Source organism: Eubalaena glacialis, chromosome 7, assembly GCF_028564815.1.
Source record: "Eubalaena glacialis isolate mEubGla1 chromosome 7, mEubGla1.1.hap2.+ XY, whole genome shotgun sequence".
Classification (NCBI taxonomy): Eukaryota; Metazoa; Chordata; class Mammalia; order Artiodactyla; family Balaenidae; genus Eubalaena; species Eubalaena glacialis.
Window position 1 is genome coordinate 64,901,988 of NC_083722.1, and position 17,387 is coordinate 64,919,374.

The 17,387-nt window shown below is 46.1% G+C and overlaps 2 protein-coding genes across 2 annotated transcripts; both read left to right on the forward strand.

Moving 5' to 3' along the window:
• Positions 1 to 1,876: 1,876 nt before the first annotated feature.
• Positions 1,877 to 7,917, forward strand: SLC22A13 (solute carrier family 22 member 13). Its single transcript, XM_061197463.1, is given in 15 exon segments — positions 1,877 to 1,921; positions 3,526 to 3,629; positions 3,876 to 4,030; positions 4,259 to 4,399; positions 4,402 to 4,426; positions 4,592 to 4,711; positions 4,798 to 4,893; positions 5,097 to 5,165; positions 5,167 to 5,284; positions 5,286 to 5,310; positions 5,494 to 5,615; positions 6,172 to 6,383; positions 6,588 to 6,616; positions 6,619 to 6,749; positions 7,693 to 7,917. Coding segments are annotated over 15 exon segments (1,617 nt in total).
• A 2,403-nt stretch (positions 7,918 to 10,320) lies between these two features.
• On the forward strand, positions 10,321 to 10,749 carry LOC133094615 (deoxyuridine 5'-triphosphate nucleotidohydrolase, mitochondrial-like). Its single transcript, XM_061195253.1, has one exon. It carries the CDS (start codon positions 10,321 to 10,323, stop codon positions 10,747 to 10,749), a length of 429 nt encoding a protein of 142 aa, XP_061051236.1.
• The last annotated feature ends 6,638 nt before the right edge of the window (positions 10,750 to 17,387 follow it).

Below are 17,387 nucleotides of genomic sequence, written 5' to 3' on the forward strand. Positions count from 1 at the left end.
TATGTGGGTATGTTTCGACTCCTTTGGGTAAATACCAAGGAGCCCAATGGCAGATTGTACGGTAAAAGTAGGTCTAGTTTTTTAGGAAACCACCTACTGTCTTCCGAAGTGGCTGTACCGTTTTGCGTTCCCAGCGGTGAATGAGAGTCCCTGTTGCTCCACGTGCTTGCTGGCACTTGGCGTTGTCACTGGTTTAGATTTGGGCCATTCTACTAGGTGTGTAGTGGTATCTCATTTTAATTTGTAATTCCCTGATGACAGTGTGTTGAGCATCTTTTCACATGCTTCTTTGCCATCTGTATATATTCTTTGGCGAGGTGTCTGTTTAGGTCTTTTGCCCACTTTTCATCAGGTTGTTCTCTTATTGTTGAGTTTTAAGTGTTCTTTGTATACAGGCAGACTTCGTTTTATTGCAGTTTGCTTTATTTCTGCTTCACAGTCATTGCATTCTTTTTACAAATTGAAGGTTTGTGGCAACCCTTTGTTGTCAGATGATGGTTAGCATATTTTAGCAATAAAGTACTTTTAAATTAAGGTATGTACATTGTTTTCTTAGAATACTATTGCACACTTAGGAGACTACAGTATAAACATAACTTTTTAAAATTTTTATTTATTTATATTTTGGCTGCGTTGGGTCTTCGTTGCTGCGCGCGGGCTTTCTCTGGTTGCAGCAAGCGGGGGCCACTGTTCGTTGCCGTGCACGGGCTTCTCATTGCGGTGGCTTCTCTTGTTGCGGAGCACGGGCTCTAGGGGCGCAGGCTTCAGTAGTTGTGGCACACGGGCTCAGTAGTTGTGGCACACGGGCTCTAGAGCGCAGGCTCTGTAGTTGTGGCGCACGGGCTTAGTTGCTCCGCGGCATGTGGGATCTTCTGACCAGGGCTCGAACCCGTGTCCCCTGCATTGGCAGGCGGATTCTTAACCACTGAGCCACCAGGGAAGTCCCTAAACATAACTTTTATATGCACTAGGAAACAAAAAAATTCACTTTATTGTGTCTAGTTGTTCCAGCACCATTTGTTGTATTGTATTGCCTTTGCTCTTTTGTCAAAGATCAATTGAATCTGTGAGTTTCTTTCTGGGCTCTCTATTCTGTTCCATTGATTTATGTGTGTAATCTTTTGCCAATACCACACAGCCTTGAGTACTTTATAGTCAGGGTTGAAGTCAGGTATTCTCAGTCCTGCATCTCTGTTCTTCTCCAACACTGTGTTGGCTGTTCTCACCTTATCTACCCTGAGCCCCCAAGCAGTCTGTCAATTACAGTCAGATTTTCCTACTGTGATACTGGTTCCTGTGGAAGTTTGAGTTTGTGGATTTCTGCTCCAAGAAGTTATAGTTTTCTGTGTTTACCTGTCTAGCTCCAATTCAAGGGATAGCAGTTGGCCCTGTGACCTCACTTCTCTGACAGAAGAGTTGTTGATTTTTCAGTTTGTTCAGCTTTTTACCTGCTAGAACAGAGTGACAATTTCCAAGCTGTTTACATCCTGGACCAGAAACCAGAACTCCTATCCCCTGTTTTTATCTACTAGAGTCGTTCTCAAATTTGGAAGAGATTTGAGACACCATCCAGTGCATCCCTGTAGGTGATGTTTGCGGGGGTACCTTCCCCTCCCCCAACCATACACACAAACACTGCCCTCTACCCCGTGGACAGTTGATTGCCAAGGATGTGTGTCCATTCAACTTAGCTCCAGTGGTTAGAACCCTCTTGTTACACCTCTCTTTGGTCTTAGTTTTGCCCTTTACTGAAGGCAGGTACAAGGAGGGGAAGAGGAGAGAGACAGGCTGTAGGCTCTCCCTGAAGGGCCAGAGGCAGCCCCGTCCTGCCCTGCAGTCTCCTAGAGGACAGTGGATGTGACCAGACTGCTCGGGGATGCCAGAGAGCAGCACATATGCTCCTTTGAGCTCATCCTCCCAGGTCAGTGAGACCACAGGTCCCTGGGGTTACAGTATTCCTGGGAGGACTCCCTCAAAGAAGGGAGCCAGTTTTAGGCTTTGAAGCATCATGGGGAGCCTTAAGTAGACTGGTGGGGTCGGGGGGAGGGTTAGGAGAACAAATAAGTTAATCAAGAAATTAAGATTGGGGGAATTGGAAGTGCAGTGAAGCCAGTGGCATTTGGGGATCATAGTTACAACTATGGAAGGTCTTTGGTTGAGTTTCACTCTTCTATCAGCATCTCCTCATCATTTATCTATCTGTGTTTTAGAATCCTACACCAAGAAATGGAAGAATCCTTAGCACCTAGTTCAAGCTTTCCTTATACACGGATGCAGAAATAGAGGCCAGAGGGATAGAAGGAGCAGACTGCGGATCACAGTGAATCAGTGGTGGAGACCAAGGGACCCACAGACGGAGGTGGGGAATATCAGTCACACGCACTTATTGTTATGTGCTCATTGCAGTAGACAAGTGTACAGACTTGTATGGACACCCATATTTTCATCACTTGGTTTCCCAGTCTGTCAAGTTCTCTCTGTGAGTCTCCAGGTGGGTTGTCCCCCTCACATCGTGTGTGTATGTGTGTGTGTGTGTGTGTGTGTCCGCGTGTGTGCAGGCCTGCACATTCCTCCATCCTAATCTCTTTCCTCAAGGAGTGTGTGAGGGCTCCTTAGGATTCTGACTGCCTGTGAATGATGAGAGTTTCAGGGGGGTTTTGCAGCCAGTTGGGAAAAGTTGGAAAGGTCCAAGCAGGTCACAGGGGTGCCATGGTTGTGGGAAAGAGGCCCCATTTGTTAGGAAGAAGCAGTTAATGACTGCCAGAGGTTCCCCAACTGTACATTCTTAGTGGGTCAATAATTTTACATGGCATCTGCAGGCCAAAAAAATACCTAAAAGTTTCATGTATTAAGTAATTTGTTCCAAACAGTTTGAGACGGGGGACTTCCCTGGCGATCCAGTGGTTAAAACTCCATGCTTCCACTGCAGGGGGCACAGGTTCGATCCCTGCTCTAAAGGATCCCACATGATCCCACTGAGATCCCACATGCCACGTAGTGCAGCCAAAAACAACAACAATGACAAAAAACAAAAAACAAACAAGAAGGATTTATGTACTAATAACTCAGTAGCTGTTTAAAAAAAAATACACACGAATCAAAAGAAGACACTTTTATTTCATCCTAACGTGCAGTTACTTCCTAATAGGATGTATTGGGAACTGCAAAACATCTTGATCCTTGAACCCCGCCACCTTCATTTTCTGTTCCACATTGAGTTTCACATGGTGCTTGCTTTTTTTCATAGTAACTGCCAAAAACACAACTTCACACAGATACGATGTCACTGAAAATAATGGCGTGAACCATCTGGAGCCGGTAGTTTGATATGAAGCAGATGTTGAGTGTCATAGTATTTCCCTTTACACTTCTAAGTATCATGTCGTGCACCCTGAGTTCACGCTGGTGCCCTGAGATGCCTTGCCTGCCCCACTTCTGTCCTGAGAGGTTTGTGGTGGGTGGGCTGGCTGGTAAAGGACTCGCCCTAGCTGCCCCTAGACTCACATCTGCATGTGTCTGCCTCAGCTTAACCTGGTCTGTGGTCGGAAGCATCCGAAGGAGACCTCCCAGTCGGTGTACCTGGCTAGGCTTCTCATTGGGGCGCTCACCTTCGGGCCCCTCTGTGACTGGTAAGAACCTTGACCAGCTCCCCCAACCCAGCACACTCTTGGGTTCCTGGCCCAGGGTCTAGTTCCTCCCCACCACGTGCCCCTCTCACTGGTCTCCAGGTAAGGCCCTGTCTCCCCGCAATGGGGCTCCCAGGTGGGGCCCTGCACCCTCCCGCAGACAGAGCACCCAGGGCAGGGCCGGGGGCTGGGTCTCCCTCCTTCCCCTCAGACAGACTCCCTCCTCAACCTGCCCCTTTCTTACCCCAGGATTGGCCGCAAGGCCACTATCCTGGTGTAGCTGCTACTCTTCGCCATCCTTGGCATGGCCGCAGCCTTTGTGCCCGGCTTTGAACTCTACACGGCCCTGCGCTTTGCTGTGGCCACGGCCGTCGTTGGATATAACTTCAGCAGCGTCACCCTACATGGGTATCTGGGCCCCGTGCTATCAGCCGCAGAGCGAGGCCTTGGGGTCTGGGTGGCCACGCTCCCACGCTGCCTGTGGGGCCCACTCAACTCCCTGCACCTAACGCGATGGCACCAGCACTCCCTGTACCGGGCCAGGACCACAGCCCCTGACCTGGTGGCGTGTAGCAATGGCAGGGAGTGAGAGGGCAGGGTCCGGGCCAGCCTCCGACTCTGTGTTCTCACAGTTGCAGAGTGGGTGGGGCCCTGGCGGAGAACTCGGCCTGTGGTCCTGGCCCAGTGCACCTTCTCCATGGGGCAGATGGCCCTCGCAGGACTCACCCATGGCGTCCAGAGCTGGAGGCTCTTCCAGATGGCTGGCACTGCACCTGTCTTCCGCTCTTCCTTTACTTCTGGTGAGGAGATACTTCCCAGGCAAGCTGCCCTCGGTTGGCTACGTGTCCAGAGAGGTGTCTGGGAGAGCGAGCCTGTGGGGTCAGTGTGCACTGGGACAGCGGGGAGGCCCCTGGGGGAGTGGGGAGGCCCAGGTCCAGGCCCCAGGGTCACAGCCCGACCTACAGGGCTCTGCCGGAAACTGCACGGTGGCTCCTGACCCGGGGGAGGGTAGAGGAGGCTAAACAACCGATCCAGAGGGTGGCCTCAGTCAACAAGCGAAAACTCTCCCCCGAGCTCCTGAGCCAGGTACTTGCAGTAGCTGGGCCAGCCCTGCCCTGATCTGACCACACAGCCCGGCCTGCCTGGCCCCTGACTCTGCACCTCCCTCCCGGATGGTCCCAGAGAAGACCGGCCCCACGGGGAATGCCCTGGATCTTTTCAGACACCCCCAGCTCCGGAAGGTGACCCTGATTCTCTTCTATGTCTGGTGAGTGGGCCCACAGCCCTCCCTGAGGCCCAAACTAAAGGACTGCCATGTCTCTGTGGATGGTGGCTGTCTGGGCACCACTGGGTCTCCTGCTGGCTGTGCTCCTGTCTCCTATTGTGACTTCTGGCCAAAGCAATCTCTCCTTCTGAGCTTGATGGTATCTCATCACCCAGCAGTGACAGGGACTCCTGAACTCTCTGTAGGTTCGTGGACAGCCTGGAATACTTCGGCCTGGGCCTCAAGGTGGGGGACTTTGGCCTGGATATCTACCTGACAGTTAATCTTCAGAGCGGTTGAGGTACCCGCCCGCTACTCCAGCATCTTCGTGATGGAGCGGTTGGGCCTCAAGTGGAGCCAGTTGGGGACTCTGGTTCTGGGTGGCGTCATGTGTTATCACCATCATCTTTGTCCCGGCAGGTACCAGGGCTGGCCTCCCCACCCCAACCTGCTGCCAAGGCCTGTTGTTTCCTTTTCAGGAGTGAGGGCTTCTCTGAAGTTTGGGTGCAAAAGGGGTGAGGAGTTTGGGAGGACAGGGCAGGGGCAGGGCCCAGGTGATGGGGCTGGCCACCCTCCACGTGGCTGACCAGCAGCCTCTACCAGATCTACCCGTGGTGGGCACTGTGATGGCCCTGGTGGGGAAGGTTGCCACGGCGGCCGGATTTACCATCTCCTACGTGTACTCTGCTGAGCTCTTCCCCACTGTCATCAGGTAAGGACTGCAGGTGCAACTCCTGTTCCTCTGCTCCTGAGACCCTGATTTTGGCCGCCCCTCCTCTGCCCTTACTGCTGTTCCCCAATGAGCTTACAGAGCTGGCTCTGGGGCAGCAGTGCTGGATGGGGTCCAAGGCTGGATGGGGTCAGTGGAGAGCAGAGGAGAGCAGCGGAGGGCAGATACAGGAGGGGCCAAACCCTGGCCTTGTCAGGACTGGAAAATGGAGTAAGTCCCAAGTTTGATGAATGGCTCAGAAGGAAGACTCCGGTGGGGATGGGAGGTGGTCAGGAGGTGCAGCCTTTGATCTGAGACTCGATAGGTAAGCAGGAGTACAGCAGGCAGACAGAGAGGCCTGGAGGTGGCAAAAGCAGGCCACACAGTAGGACTAGGGGAAGTGCAGGAGGAGGGGGCAGGAAGACTGGCTGGACTGCACGGGCCTGGAGACTCTGCAGGCCTGTGGAGACGAGATGAGACGTTGGGGTGCTTCCAGGGAGGCGAGCTGGGGTGGAGCTGTGGCCCAGCGGAGGCCGGGTCTTCTCGGCTTGCACTCACCTTTGCGCGGGCAGATGGGCATGGGGCTGGTGGGCATCTTCTCGAGGATCAGGGGCATCCTCAAGCCACTCATGATCCTGCTGGGTGAGTGCCACACGGCCCTCCCTATGCTCATCTACGGCAGCCTCCCCATCGGGGCTGGCTTACTCTGTGCCCTGCTGCCAGAAACACGTGGCCAGACCCTGAAGGACACCATCGACGACCTGGAGCAGGAGTCCTGCCCACAGTGAGGTGCTTGGTCTCTCTGAAACCCAGGACCTCATATCAGTGACCCCATCCCAGAAGGGGCTCTACTTCACCATTTGTCCATTGTTGCATAGAGGCCCATATGGCATCCTCACGATTCCCCTACTTTGGGGAGGGGATGGTGAGGAACTGTAACACGGGATGAATTCCTAAGCAGCCAATGACAGCCTTCTGCTTCCTCCAGCTCTCTGAACGCAGTGCCCTCGGAAAAGGATTCGAGGCCTCAGGAAGTACTTCTAGCCCAGGGGTGGCCTTTAGAGCAGCACGTACCTCTGAGTGTGTCTCCGAAGCCAGACCAGCAGCAGCAGAGAGCTGCCTAAACACTCCCCTGGGAACAGCTGGACCTGTGAGCATGACCACCTTGCTGATGGAGGCAGCAGCCCAGGAGCTGGCCCCAGAGCCAGCCAGCCAGCCACTGCCCAGCCCAATCCCAGAAGCATCTGAGAGAGGCCTCCCTCCTTTCAAAACCTTTCGCATCCCCAGAGCCCCACGCCCAATACCCTGTTCTGGGTTAGAGTCTTGGGCGTGTCTTGGGCTTAACTTGTTCTCTGACAGTCTTGTGGGGATATGGCTCCTCAGATCCCCTCCATCTGGGGTCCCCCTGCCCTGAAAACACAGTCAAGGCAAAAACAGAACAGCTGGGTAGGGCCTCTCCAAGTAGGTGAGAGTAGGAAGAGAAAAACACTTAAAGTTCTGGACTCATCCAGGCAGGTGAAGGAAAAGCTGTGGATGAAGGGAAGGTTGTGGTTCCTCCAATGGCTGGGCTAGGCCCGTCTGGATAAGGTGGGACCCACAGGGCATTTGATCCAGCTGAGAGGGGACTGATTCAGTCAGAATCGAAGCTTCAGTCTTACCTTCTCTTCAAAGATTCTCCTTCCCCTGTCCTGCACTCAGGGCCCAGTGGCTGGGAGAGGGAGGATGTTGGTCCAGTTCCTCTCCGGGCCACTCCTCCCTTTCATGCTCTGCTTCTCTGGCTCCTTCAGGGCCCATGCAGGGTGAGGGAAAGGGGCAGAAGTCTTCTTACCTGGTGGCCACTGGTGGTAGTTCTTCCGGGCTTGCAGTGGTTAATCATCATTCAGTGGCCCTGGCAGGCTCCTAAAAGTAGGTTTTCCACAAGAATATTCGGGGGTTCTCAGCAATCATCCCAGGACCTCTGCGTTGGTCCTTAGTATGAGCAATGTGCCTGCAACTGACCCCTTGGGGCCCCTCTTCACCTCTTGGCTGCCCCCCATCCCCCCCACCCTGTGCGGATCCCCACGTAGTCTCTCTTATGCTGGCCTCCCTTACAGAAGAGTCCAGCTAGCAAAACCATAGCAGCACATGAGCCCGACTGTCTGCTTTCTCTCTTCCTGCACCCCAACTGCTGGTCACGGCTAGAGAGAGTCACACTCCCGACAAGTCCGATCTGTGAATCCATGGTCACCAGCGCCAACTGGGTCTTTAGCAGCACCTCGTATTCCTACCAGCTTTTCAAGTCAGCTCGTTTTCCAACTCTCACCAGTGGCTATTTCTAAGCTCCACTCTGCCTGCCTCCCATCCTTCTACCCCCTACCGGATAGCTTCTCCTCCTCCTCTCAGAGAAAGGAAAAGCCATCCTACTGCCGCTCCCCAAACTTCCCACCAAGAAGTCTTTAACCTACACTCCCTCCTCCCCCGGGTGGGATCTGGGAGCAGCTGAGTGGAGGGCCTGTTCCTCCTCTTGCTCTCTCCATCCCTCGTCTTCAGGCCTGGGGACGGGGGCGGGCACGTTGAGTCTGGAAGGATGGGAGGATTTCCCTCAGTGGAGGTGGAGCCCTGATGGGGAGGCGGGTGCTCCCGGTGCTGGGAACAGTCTGCGCGGAGGCATGGGGCTGGCTCACGTGGAGATTTTCCCAGCCTGCCTTGCCCCTTCAGTTCCTAGAGCCTGTGGCCACTTGTGCCCCAGGAGTGGAATGCTGTTCCTCCCCATCCCACCCCACCCAGGACCTCCCCACCCCATTGTGACACTGCTCCCCAGACACCGTGGAACCCAAGGGTTCTGCTTCCAAGGGTCTGGCTGGGCCTGGCTTGTGGTCCTGTCTCCAGGGAGAAGGGACTGGGAGGGTGTGGAGGGTGGCAATTATGATGACACCTGGCAACTGTGCGGCCGCATTCTCAGCGCAGATGTGGACAGGGCCTGTTCGGCTGTGGGGAGTCTGTGGAAGGAGCGGGCTGTCCTCCCGGGAAGCGTGAGTTCCCAGGTGTGGCATCTGGCCATTTCCTGCCCTCAGAAGGGGGGCTGCTCCTGGTTATACCCTCCTGTCCCAGGCCTTAGTTTCCGCTTTCTACATTGAGAACCAATTGCCTGGGGCCTGTCCACCTGGCAAGGGACATTTGGGAACAAGGGCTCCAGGGCCTTGCAAACTGTCAGGCCGCTGTGGGTATTCAGGTGATGCTGTGGGGGACACTGAAGGGGACCCTGCCGGGGAATCTGGCTCCGGGCCCAAAAGCCAAATCTCTGTGAGCAAAGCAAAGGTTCCCTCCTTCCCTCTCTCCCTCTCTCCCTTCTTCCTTCCCTCTCTCTCTCCCTCTCTGCCTGGGAATTCTCCTCTATCCTGTGATACCCCCTCCAAACTTACACAAATGCACACTGTACTAGTTTTCTGTTGCTGTTGTAACATATTATCACAAACTTAGCAGTCTTTAACAACACAGATTTATTACCTTATAGTCCTGCAGGTCAGAAGGCCAAAATGGGTCTCACTAAACTAAAATCAGGTGTCACAGGGGAATTTATTTCCTTGCCTGTTCCAGCCTCCAAAGGCTGCCCACAATTCTTAGCCCACAGTTCCTTGTACCTTCAAAGCCAGCAATGGCTGGTCAAGTCTTAAAAGATGTAACTGAAGTTTATGCATTTTCATTGCTGTATTGCATTCCACTAGATAAATATACCACAGTTTATCCATTCCTCTGCTGTTGGGGCATTTGGGCTCTTTTTTTTTTTTTTTTTCCTTCACATTTGAGGTGTGTTGTCGTGAATGTTTTGGTACTCTTCTTGGATCATATGTACAAATGTTTGCCCAGAGTATGTAACTGGGAGAAGAATTGCTGGGTCATAATGTGTGGGGATATTCAGCTCTATAAGACAATGCCAAATTGTTTTCCAAAGTGGAACTATGAATAAGCCTGCCAGAAATGTATAAAAGTTAGATACTGGGTATTGTCAGATTTCTTAAGTTTTCTTAAGCAAATGAGTGTAAATTATGGTCTTGATTTGCATTTCCCTCATCATTAAAGAGGTTGAACATCTCTTCATAGGTTTGTTTAAATTTCCTCTTCTTGCAATGCCCATTCATGTCTTTTGTCATTTTCCTATTGTCTTTTTATTATTGATCTGTGGCTTCTTTACATATTCTTGATCCTTTTTCTCCCCAGTAATACAAGTTTTTCAATATATTCTCCCAGTTGTGTTTAACTCTATGATTTTCATTTTTGAGTAGTCAAATTTATAATCAAAAAAAATTTTTTTAATTCATTTATTTATTTATTGGCTCTGTTGGGTCTTTGCTGCTGCGCGCGGGCTTTCTCTAGTTGCGGCGAGCGGGGGCTACTCCTCGTTGCGGTGCGCAGGCTTCTCATTGCAGTGGCTTCTCTTGTTGCGGAGCACGGGCTCTAGGCGCACGGGCTTCAGTAGTTGTGGCTCGCGGGCTCTAGAGCTCAGGCTCAGTAGTTGTGGTGCATGGGCTTAGTAGCTCCGCGGCATGTGGGATCTTCCCGGGCCAGGGCTCGAACCCGTGTCCCTTGCATTGGCAGGCAGATTCTTAACCACTGCGCCACCAGGGAAGCCCTATAATTTAAAATTTTATGGTTAGCATAGAATAGCATAGCTTTTGTGTCCTGATTAAGAAATCCTTTTTTGGTTCACCCTGCTGCCTCTTGTGCTCACATTCTGCCCTGCCATGCCCTGCTCTCAGGAAACACAAGTCGTCTCCCCCAGCAAGGTGGCCTGGCTTGCACAGGAGGGAGGCATACCGCTCCACTTTGCCCAGCTTTCGAAGCACACCGCCGCCCAGACCAAGGGGTCTACACGCACCGCGGGCTCTGACCTGTACAGTGCCTATGATTGCACAGTACCACCTATGGATAAAGCCCTTGTGAAAACCGACATTCAGATACCTCTTCCTTCTGGGTGCTATGGGAGAGTAGCTCCATGTTCTAGCTTGGCTGCAAAACACTTCATAGATGTAGAAGCTGGTGTCATAGATGAAGATTATAGAGGAAATGTTGGTGTTGTACTATTTAATTGTGGCAAAGAAAAGTTTGAAGTAAAAAAGTGTGATGAAATTGCACAGCTCATTTGTGAACAGATTTTTTTTACCCAGAAATAGAGGAAGTTCAAGTTTTAGATGACACTGTTAAGGGGTTCAGGAGGTTTTGGTTCTACTGGTAAGAATTAAAAATGTATGCCAAGAACAGAAAATGAGAAAATGTTCCTTGAAAAGAGAGACTTTGCTTAAAGTGAAAAAAAAAAAAAAAGAAAAAAGAAATCATTTTTCACATAAAGTCAAAAATATATTCCATATATTTTCTAATAAAAGTTTTGTTCTTTAAATTTAGGTCCTTAATAGGGCTGAAATTTTTGTTTATGGTGTGAGACAGGAACCAATGTTAATTTTTTTCCATTTACTGACCTGTCATGCAAGTCTGTCTCTCATACATCAAGATTTGTTTGGGACTTCCCTGGTGGTCCACTGGGTAAGACTCCGCGCTCCAAGCGCAGGGGGCCCGGGTTTCAGCCCTGGTCGGGGAACTAGATCCCTCATGCGTGCCGCAACTAAGGGTCCGCATGCCACAATTAAGAAGCCTGCATGCTGCAACTAAAGATCCCGCATATTGGGCTTCCCTGGTGGCGCAGTGTTTAGGAGTCTGCCTGCCAGTGTAAGGTAAACGGGTTCGAGCCCTGGTGTGGGAGGATCCCACATGCCGCGGAGCAACTAGGCCCGTGAGCCACAACTACTGAGCCTGCGCGTTTGGAGCCTGTGCTCCACAACAAGAGAGGTTGTGACAGTGAGAGGCCCACGCACCGCGATGAAGAGTGGCCCCTGCTCGCCGCAACTAGAGAAAGCCCTCGCACAGAAACGAAGACCCAACACAGCCAAAAATAAATAAATTAATTAATTTAAAAAAAAAAAAAAAAGTCAGAAAAAAAAGATCCCGCATATCACAACGAAGATCCCATGTGCTGCAACTAAGACCCGGTGCAGCCAAAATAAATAAAATAAAATAAATATTTTAAAAAATTGTTTACATAAATCTATTTCTGGGCTATTTAGCTATTCCTGCATTGAGACCACCTTGTCTTTAATGAATATAACTTTATAATAGATTCTGATGTTTGGCAGGACAAATCATTCCTCCTTATTATTCTTCAGAATTGTCTTAGGTATTCATGCCCTTTGTTCTTCCATAGTAATTTTAGAGTTATCTTGACAAATTCACACAAAAATACAACTTTTATTCATGACCATTAGATACCTCTCCATTAATTTTTCTTTTTAACATATTTCTGTAAGTTTTATAATTATTTTACACACAGGTCTTGCACTTTTTTTTTTTTTTTTTGCCCTGCTGCGTGGCTTGTGGGATCTTAGTTCCCTGACCAGGGATTGAACCCCAGCCCACAGCCCTGAAAGTGCCGAATCCTAACCACTGGACCTCCAGGGAATACCCTTGAACATATTTTTAAAACATTTTTTATTGTGGTAAAATATACCTAACCTAAAATTGATCATTTGAAACATTAAAAAAATTTTAGCATAAAGCTAAATGTAAAATTGACATACAAAATTGTAAGATAGTCAAAGTGTACATTGTGGTTCTTTGATATACATATATATTACAAAAGGACTCCCTTCATCTAGTTAATTCACACATCCATCACCTCACATATTTATCTTTTTGTGTGTGTGTGTGAGAAATTTATGTTCTACTGTCTTAGCAAATTTCAATTATACAATATAGTGTTATCAACTATAGTCACCATGTTTTTACATTATATCCTCAGACCTTATTCCTCTTATAGTTGAAAGTAATTCCTCTTTTACCAACCTCTTCCTATTTCCCCACCTGCAGCCCTTGGAAATCACTTTCACTTTCTGTTTCCACTAGTTTTGACTTAAAAAAAAAAAAATTCCACGTATAAGTGATACCATACAGTATTTGTCCTTTCCTGTCTGTTCATAAGCATAATGCTCCACCCATGTTGTCACAAATGGCAGGATTTCCATTTTTTCTTGTGGCTAAATAGTATTTCATTGTATATATAAATATATACCACATTTTCTCCATTCATCCGTTGATGGACACTTAATGTTGTTTCCATATCTTGCTATTATTGTTTCCTGTTTCCTTTATTTCTGTTTTAACTTTATACTCTCTTTATTTATTTAGGTTTATATTATTTTGTTCTTTTTTCACTTCCTATGATGGGCATTTAGTTTATTAATTTTCAGTCTTTCTGATTTTCTATTATAAAGCAGGTAAAACTATAAATTTCCCACAGAGTACCACTTTTTATACCACCCATAGGTTTGATATGGGTGGTATAAGTTTTTATAGTTTTTATAGTTTTCACTTATAAGCATTTATATTATCACTCGTTTATAAATATTTTAAAATTTTCATTATGATCTCTTCTTTGACTTCTGAGATAGTCACAAGTTTTATTAACTTAAAAATATATATTTATAAAACTTAATAAACTTTAGAAAAAATATATGTATATTCTATATTCATGGATTAGAAGACTCAATATTGTTGGTAAGATGTCAGTGCTTCCCAAACTGACCTATAGATTCAATATAATCTCAATCAAAAACACAGCAAGCTGTTTTGCAAATATCAACAAACTTACTCTAAAGTTCAGATGGAAACGCAGAAGACCTGGATATCCAACACAGTAGTGAAGAAAAACAAAGTTGGAGGCTTCACACTACCTGATTTTAAGACTTCTATAAAGTCTTCCATAATCAAAATAGCATGGTATTGGCAAAAGGATAGACACATAGAACCATGGAACAAAATAGAAAGTTCAGAAATAGACCCACATGAATATAGTCAACTGGTCATAGAAGCAAAGGCAATTCAATGGAGAAAGGATAGTCTTTTCAACAATGGTACTGGAATAATTGGATGACCATATGCAAAAATTTAATGTAAAAAAAAATGTAAACCCAGATCTTACACCCTTTACAAAAACTAACTCAAAATGGATCATAGACCTAAATGTAAAACACAAAACTATACAAAACTTCTAGAAGACAACATAGGAGAAAATCTAAGTGACCTTGAGTTTGGCAATGAATTTTTAGATATGACACCAAAAGCAATATCTATGAAAGAAAAAAATTGATAAATTGGACTTTTTTTTATTAAGATTTATTTATTATTTATTTTATTTATTTTTGGCTGCGTCAGGTCTTAGTTGCGGCACGTGGGCTCTTTGTTGTGGTGCACAGTCTTCTCTCTAGTTGTGGTGTGCAGGTTTTCTCTCTCTAGTTGTGGCATGCAGGCTCCAGGGTGCGTTGGCTCTGTAGTTTGCGGCATGCAGGCTCAGTAGTTGTGGCACGCGGGCTTAGTTGCCCCGCGGCATGTGGGATCTTAGTTCCCCTGACCAGGGATCAAACCCGTGTCCCCTGCATTGTAAGGTGGATTCTTTACCACTGGACGGACCACCAGGGAAGTCCCAAATTGGACTTTACTAAAATAAAAAACTTCTGCTCTGCAAAAGATGCTGTTAAGAGAATAAAAAGGCAAGCCAGAGACTGGAGAAAATATTTGCAAAACATAGCTGATAAAAGTATCCAAAATATACAAATAACTCAAACTCAACAGTAAGAAGGTGAACATCCCAATTTTAAAAAACAGGCGAAAGATCTGAAGAGATAGCTCACCAAAGAAGATACACAGATAGCAAATAAGCATATGAAAAAATGCTCAACATTATTTGTCATTAGGGAATTGCAACTTAAAAGAATGAAAAACTAAATAAAAGAACTCATCTATTATTATGACTAAAATCAAATAAATTGGCAAGGATGCAGAACAACAAGAATTCTCATTCATTGCTGGTGGGAGTGCAAAATGGTATAGCCACTTTGGAAGACAGTTTCCAGTTTCTTACAAAGCTAAACATAGTTTTACCATATGACTCAGCGTTCGTGTTCCTAGGTATTTACCCAACTGATCTGAAAACTGTATCCACACAGAAACCTGCATGCAAATGTTTATAGCAGCTTTATTCACAACTGCCAAACACTGGAAGCAACCAAGATGTCCTTTAATAATTGTTGAATGGATAAACAAACTGTAGTACATGGATACATTGAAAAATATTATTCAGTGATTTTTAAAAAACAAGCTATTAGGCCATGAAAAGATATGAATGGCCTTAAGTGCATACTGCTGAGTGAAAGAAGCCAGTCTGAAAAGGCTATATCGTGTATGATTCCAGGTATATGACACTCCAGAAAAAGCAAGATGTACTGTAAAAAGATCAGTGGTTGCCAGGGGTTTGAGAAGAGAGAGGAGGGTTTAATAGGTGGAGCACAGATTTTTTAGGGCAGTGAGACTTCTGTCTGATACTCTAATGGTGGATACACGACTCCATGCATTTGTCAAAACCCACAGGACTTTACAGCCCATAGAGTGAACCTTACCATGTACAAATTAAAAAAATAAAAAATCATTTAGGAGATGGATCCAGAGGGATCCCAGGATGGAATGCAGACTGTGATAAATGAATGTAACTGTATTATACATGTATGAAAAACATATGGAATTTTAAATTATTAAGCTGTTAGTGACTTCTAATTTAATCACATTGTAGTCAGAAGACAGGTCTATATGATGCCTATTCTTTGAAATTTGTCGTGAGAACTTCCCTGGCAGTACAGTGGTTCAGACTCCCTGCTTCCAATGCACGGGGTGTGGGTTCGATCCCTGGTCGAGGTACTAAGATCCCACATGCTGTGCAGTGCGGCCAAAAAGAAAAAAAGAAAATTTCTGTCGAGGCTTGCTTTATTGCCTAGTGCATGATAAAGTTTTGCAAATGCTCTGAGTAGGCTTGAGAAAAATGTGTATTCTCTAGTTGTTAGATGCAGAATTTTAGAAATGGTCATTAGTTTAATCTTGTTAATTGTGTTATTAAAATAATCTATCTTTGCTAAGTTTTTACATTTTGACCCCTTGAAAAGGTGCATTGAAATTTCTCATTATGATATTAGAGCTATCAACTTCTCCTATGAGTTATACTCATTATTGTTTTATATATTTGAAGACATTAATTAGGTTCATATATATTTAATTTTTTGGTGTACTGAACCTTTTGTCTTTAGATAATGAATCTCTCTATTAATGATACTTTATGGGTTTTTGTTTTTGTTTTGTTTTGGTAATAGTATAGCTAAATCAGATTTCTTTTGATTACTGTTCGCCTAATATAACTTTTTCCATCCTTTAACTCTCAGCCTTTTCATGTCCCTATGCTTTAAGTGTGCCTTCTTACAGAGTGACCAAGTTGTCATCAAAATCAAGACACTTGTGAGAGGGAAAGGGGGTGCTATGAATAATTACACAAGCATAAAAGACATAAACTGGGTATGTTCTGGGAAATACTGGCCGCCCTGTTTATTTATTTTTAAATATTTATTTATTTATTTGGCTGCACCAGGTCTTAGTTGCGGCATGCAGGCTCTTTTAGTTGCAGCATGCAGGCTCTAGTTCCCTGACCAGGGATGGAACCTGGGCCCCCTGCATTGGGAGTGTGGAGTCTTAACCACTGTACCACCAGGGAAGTCCCGGCCGCCCTATTTAAAAACAGCATATTATTTTGATTTTTAAAAAGCTCAATCCAACTATCTCTTTTAACTAGTGATAATCAATATACTTTGATTCATTTTTCCAGTCACAATTACTGAAATCCACTTTTTCTACGTTTCTTTTTTTCCTTTCTTCACTTTTTCGATTGAGGTTTTGTTTTTGTTTTTCCCTTTAGCCTATCTTTTCCCACTACTGTTTTCTAGCTATATTATTGTAGTGGTTATCCTTAAAATTTTATCATGCAAATGTAACTTTGAGGGACTTCCCTGGTGGCCCAGTGGTTAAGACCTCGTGCTTCCACTGCAGGGAGCATGGGTTCGATCCTCGGTCAGGGAACTAAGATCCCACAAGCCAGGCAGCGCGGTGTGGCCAAAAAAAAAAAACCGAAAAAAGTAACTTTGAAATCTTGGTGTCTTTCTCCTACACCTTGAACAATAGAAGGATTTTAAGATACTTCGGCTCTCATCATCTCCATCCTGAAATATATTATTGCTGCCCACCATTTTATCTTTTTTTTTTTAACTCCACAATTGAACAGAGCTTTTATTATTTAATGCAATCAGTATTTGGATTTGCTTACATGTTTACCATTTTGATTGCACATCACTGCCTATCAGTTTGTCGTCTTGACATAACTTTCCTCCTCCTTATCCTCTTTTTTTTCCCAATGGTTCCAGACCCATTTATTGATGAGTTCCTCTTTTATCCAGTTTCTGAACTCTTTTTTTTCACTACACTGTATATTCCTGCTCCAAAACTATTTTTTTCTTTTTTTTTGGCCATGCTGTGAGGCTTGTGGGATCTTAGTACCCCAACCAGGGACTGAACCCGGGCCCCTGGCAGTGAAAGATCAGAGTCCTAACCACTAGACTGCCAGGGAATTCCCACCAAAACCATTCTTAATTGTTTGAATTTTGTATTATTTTAGGATTTTGCATTTTCATATACATTTTATTTTATTTTATTTGGAGCATCCCCCTCCTTATCTTTTAGAAGTTCCATTAAATCAGATCTGTTGCTTCCTAAATTTTTTTTTTTTAAATAAGTTATCTTTTTTTTTTTTTTTTTTTTTTTGCTTCCTCAATTTTTGACTGTAACTCTTCATTTTACTTGACAGATAATTTTGCTGAGTAAGCAATTCTAGGTT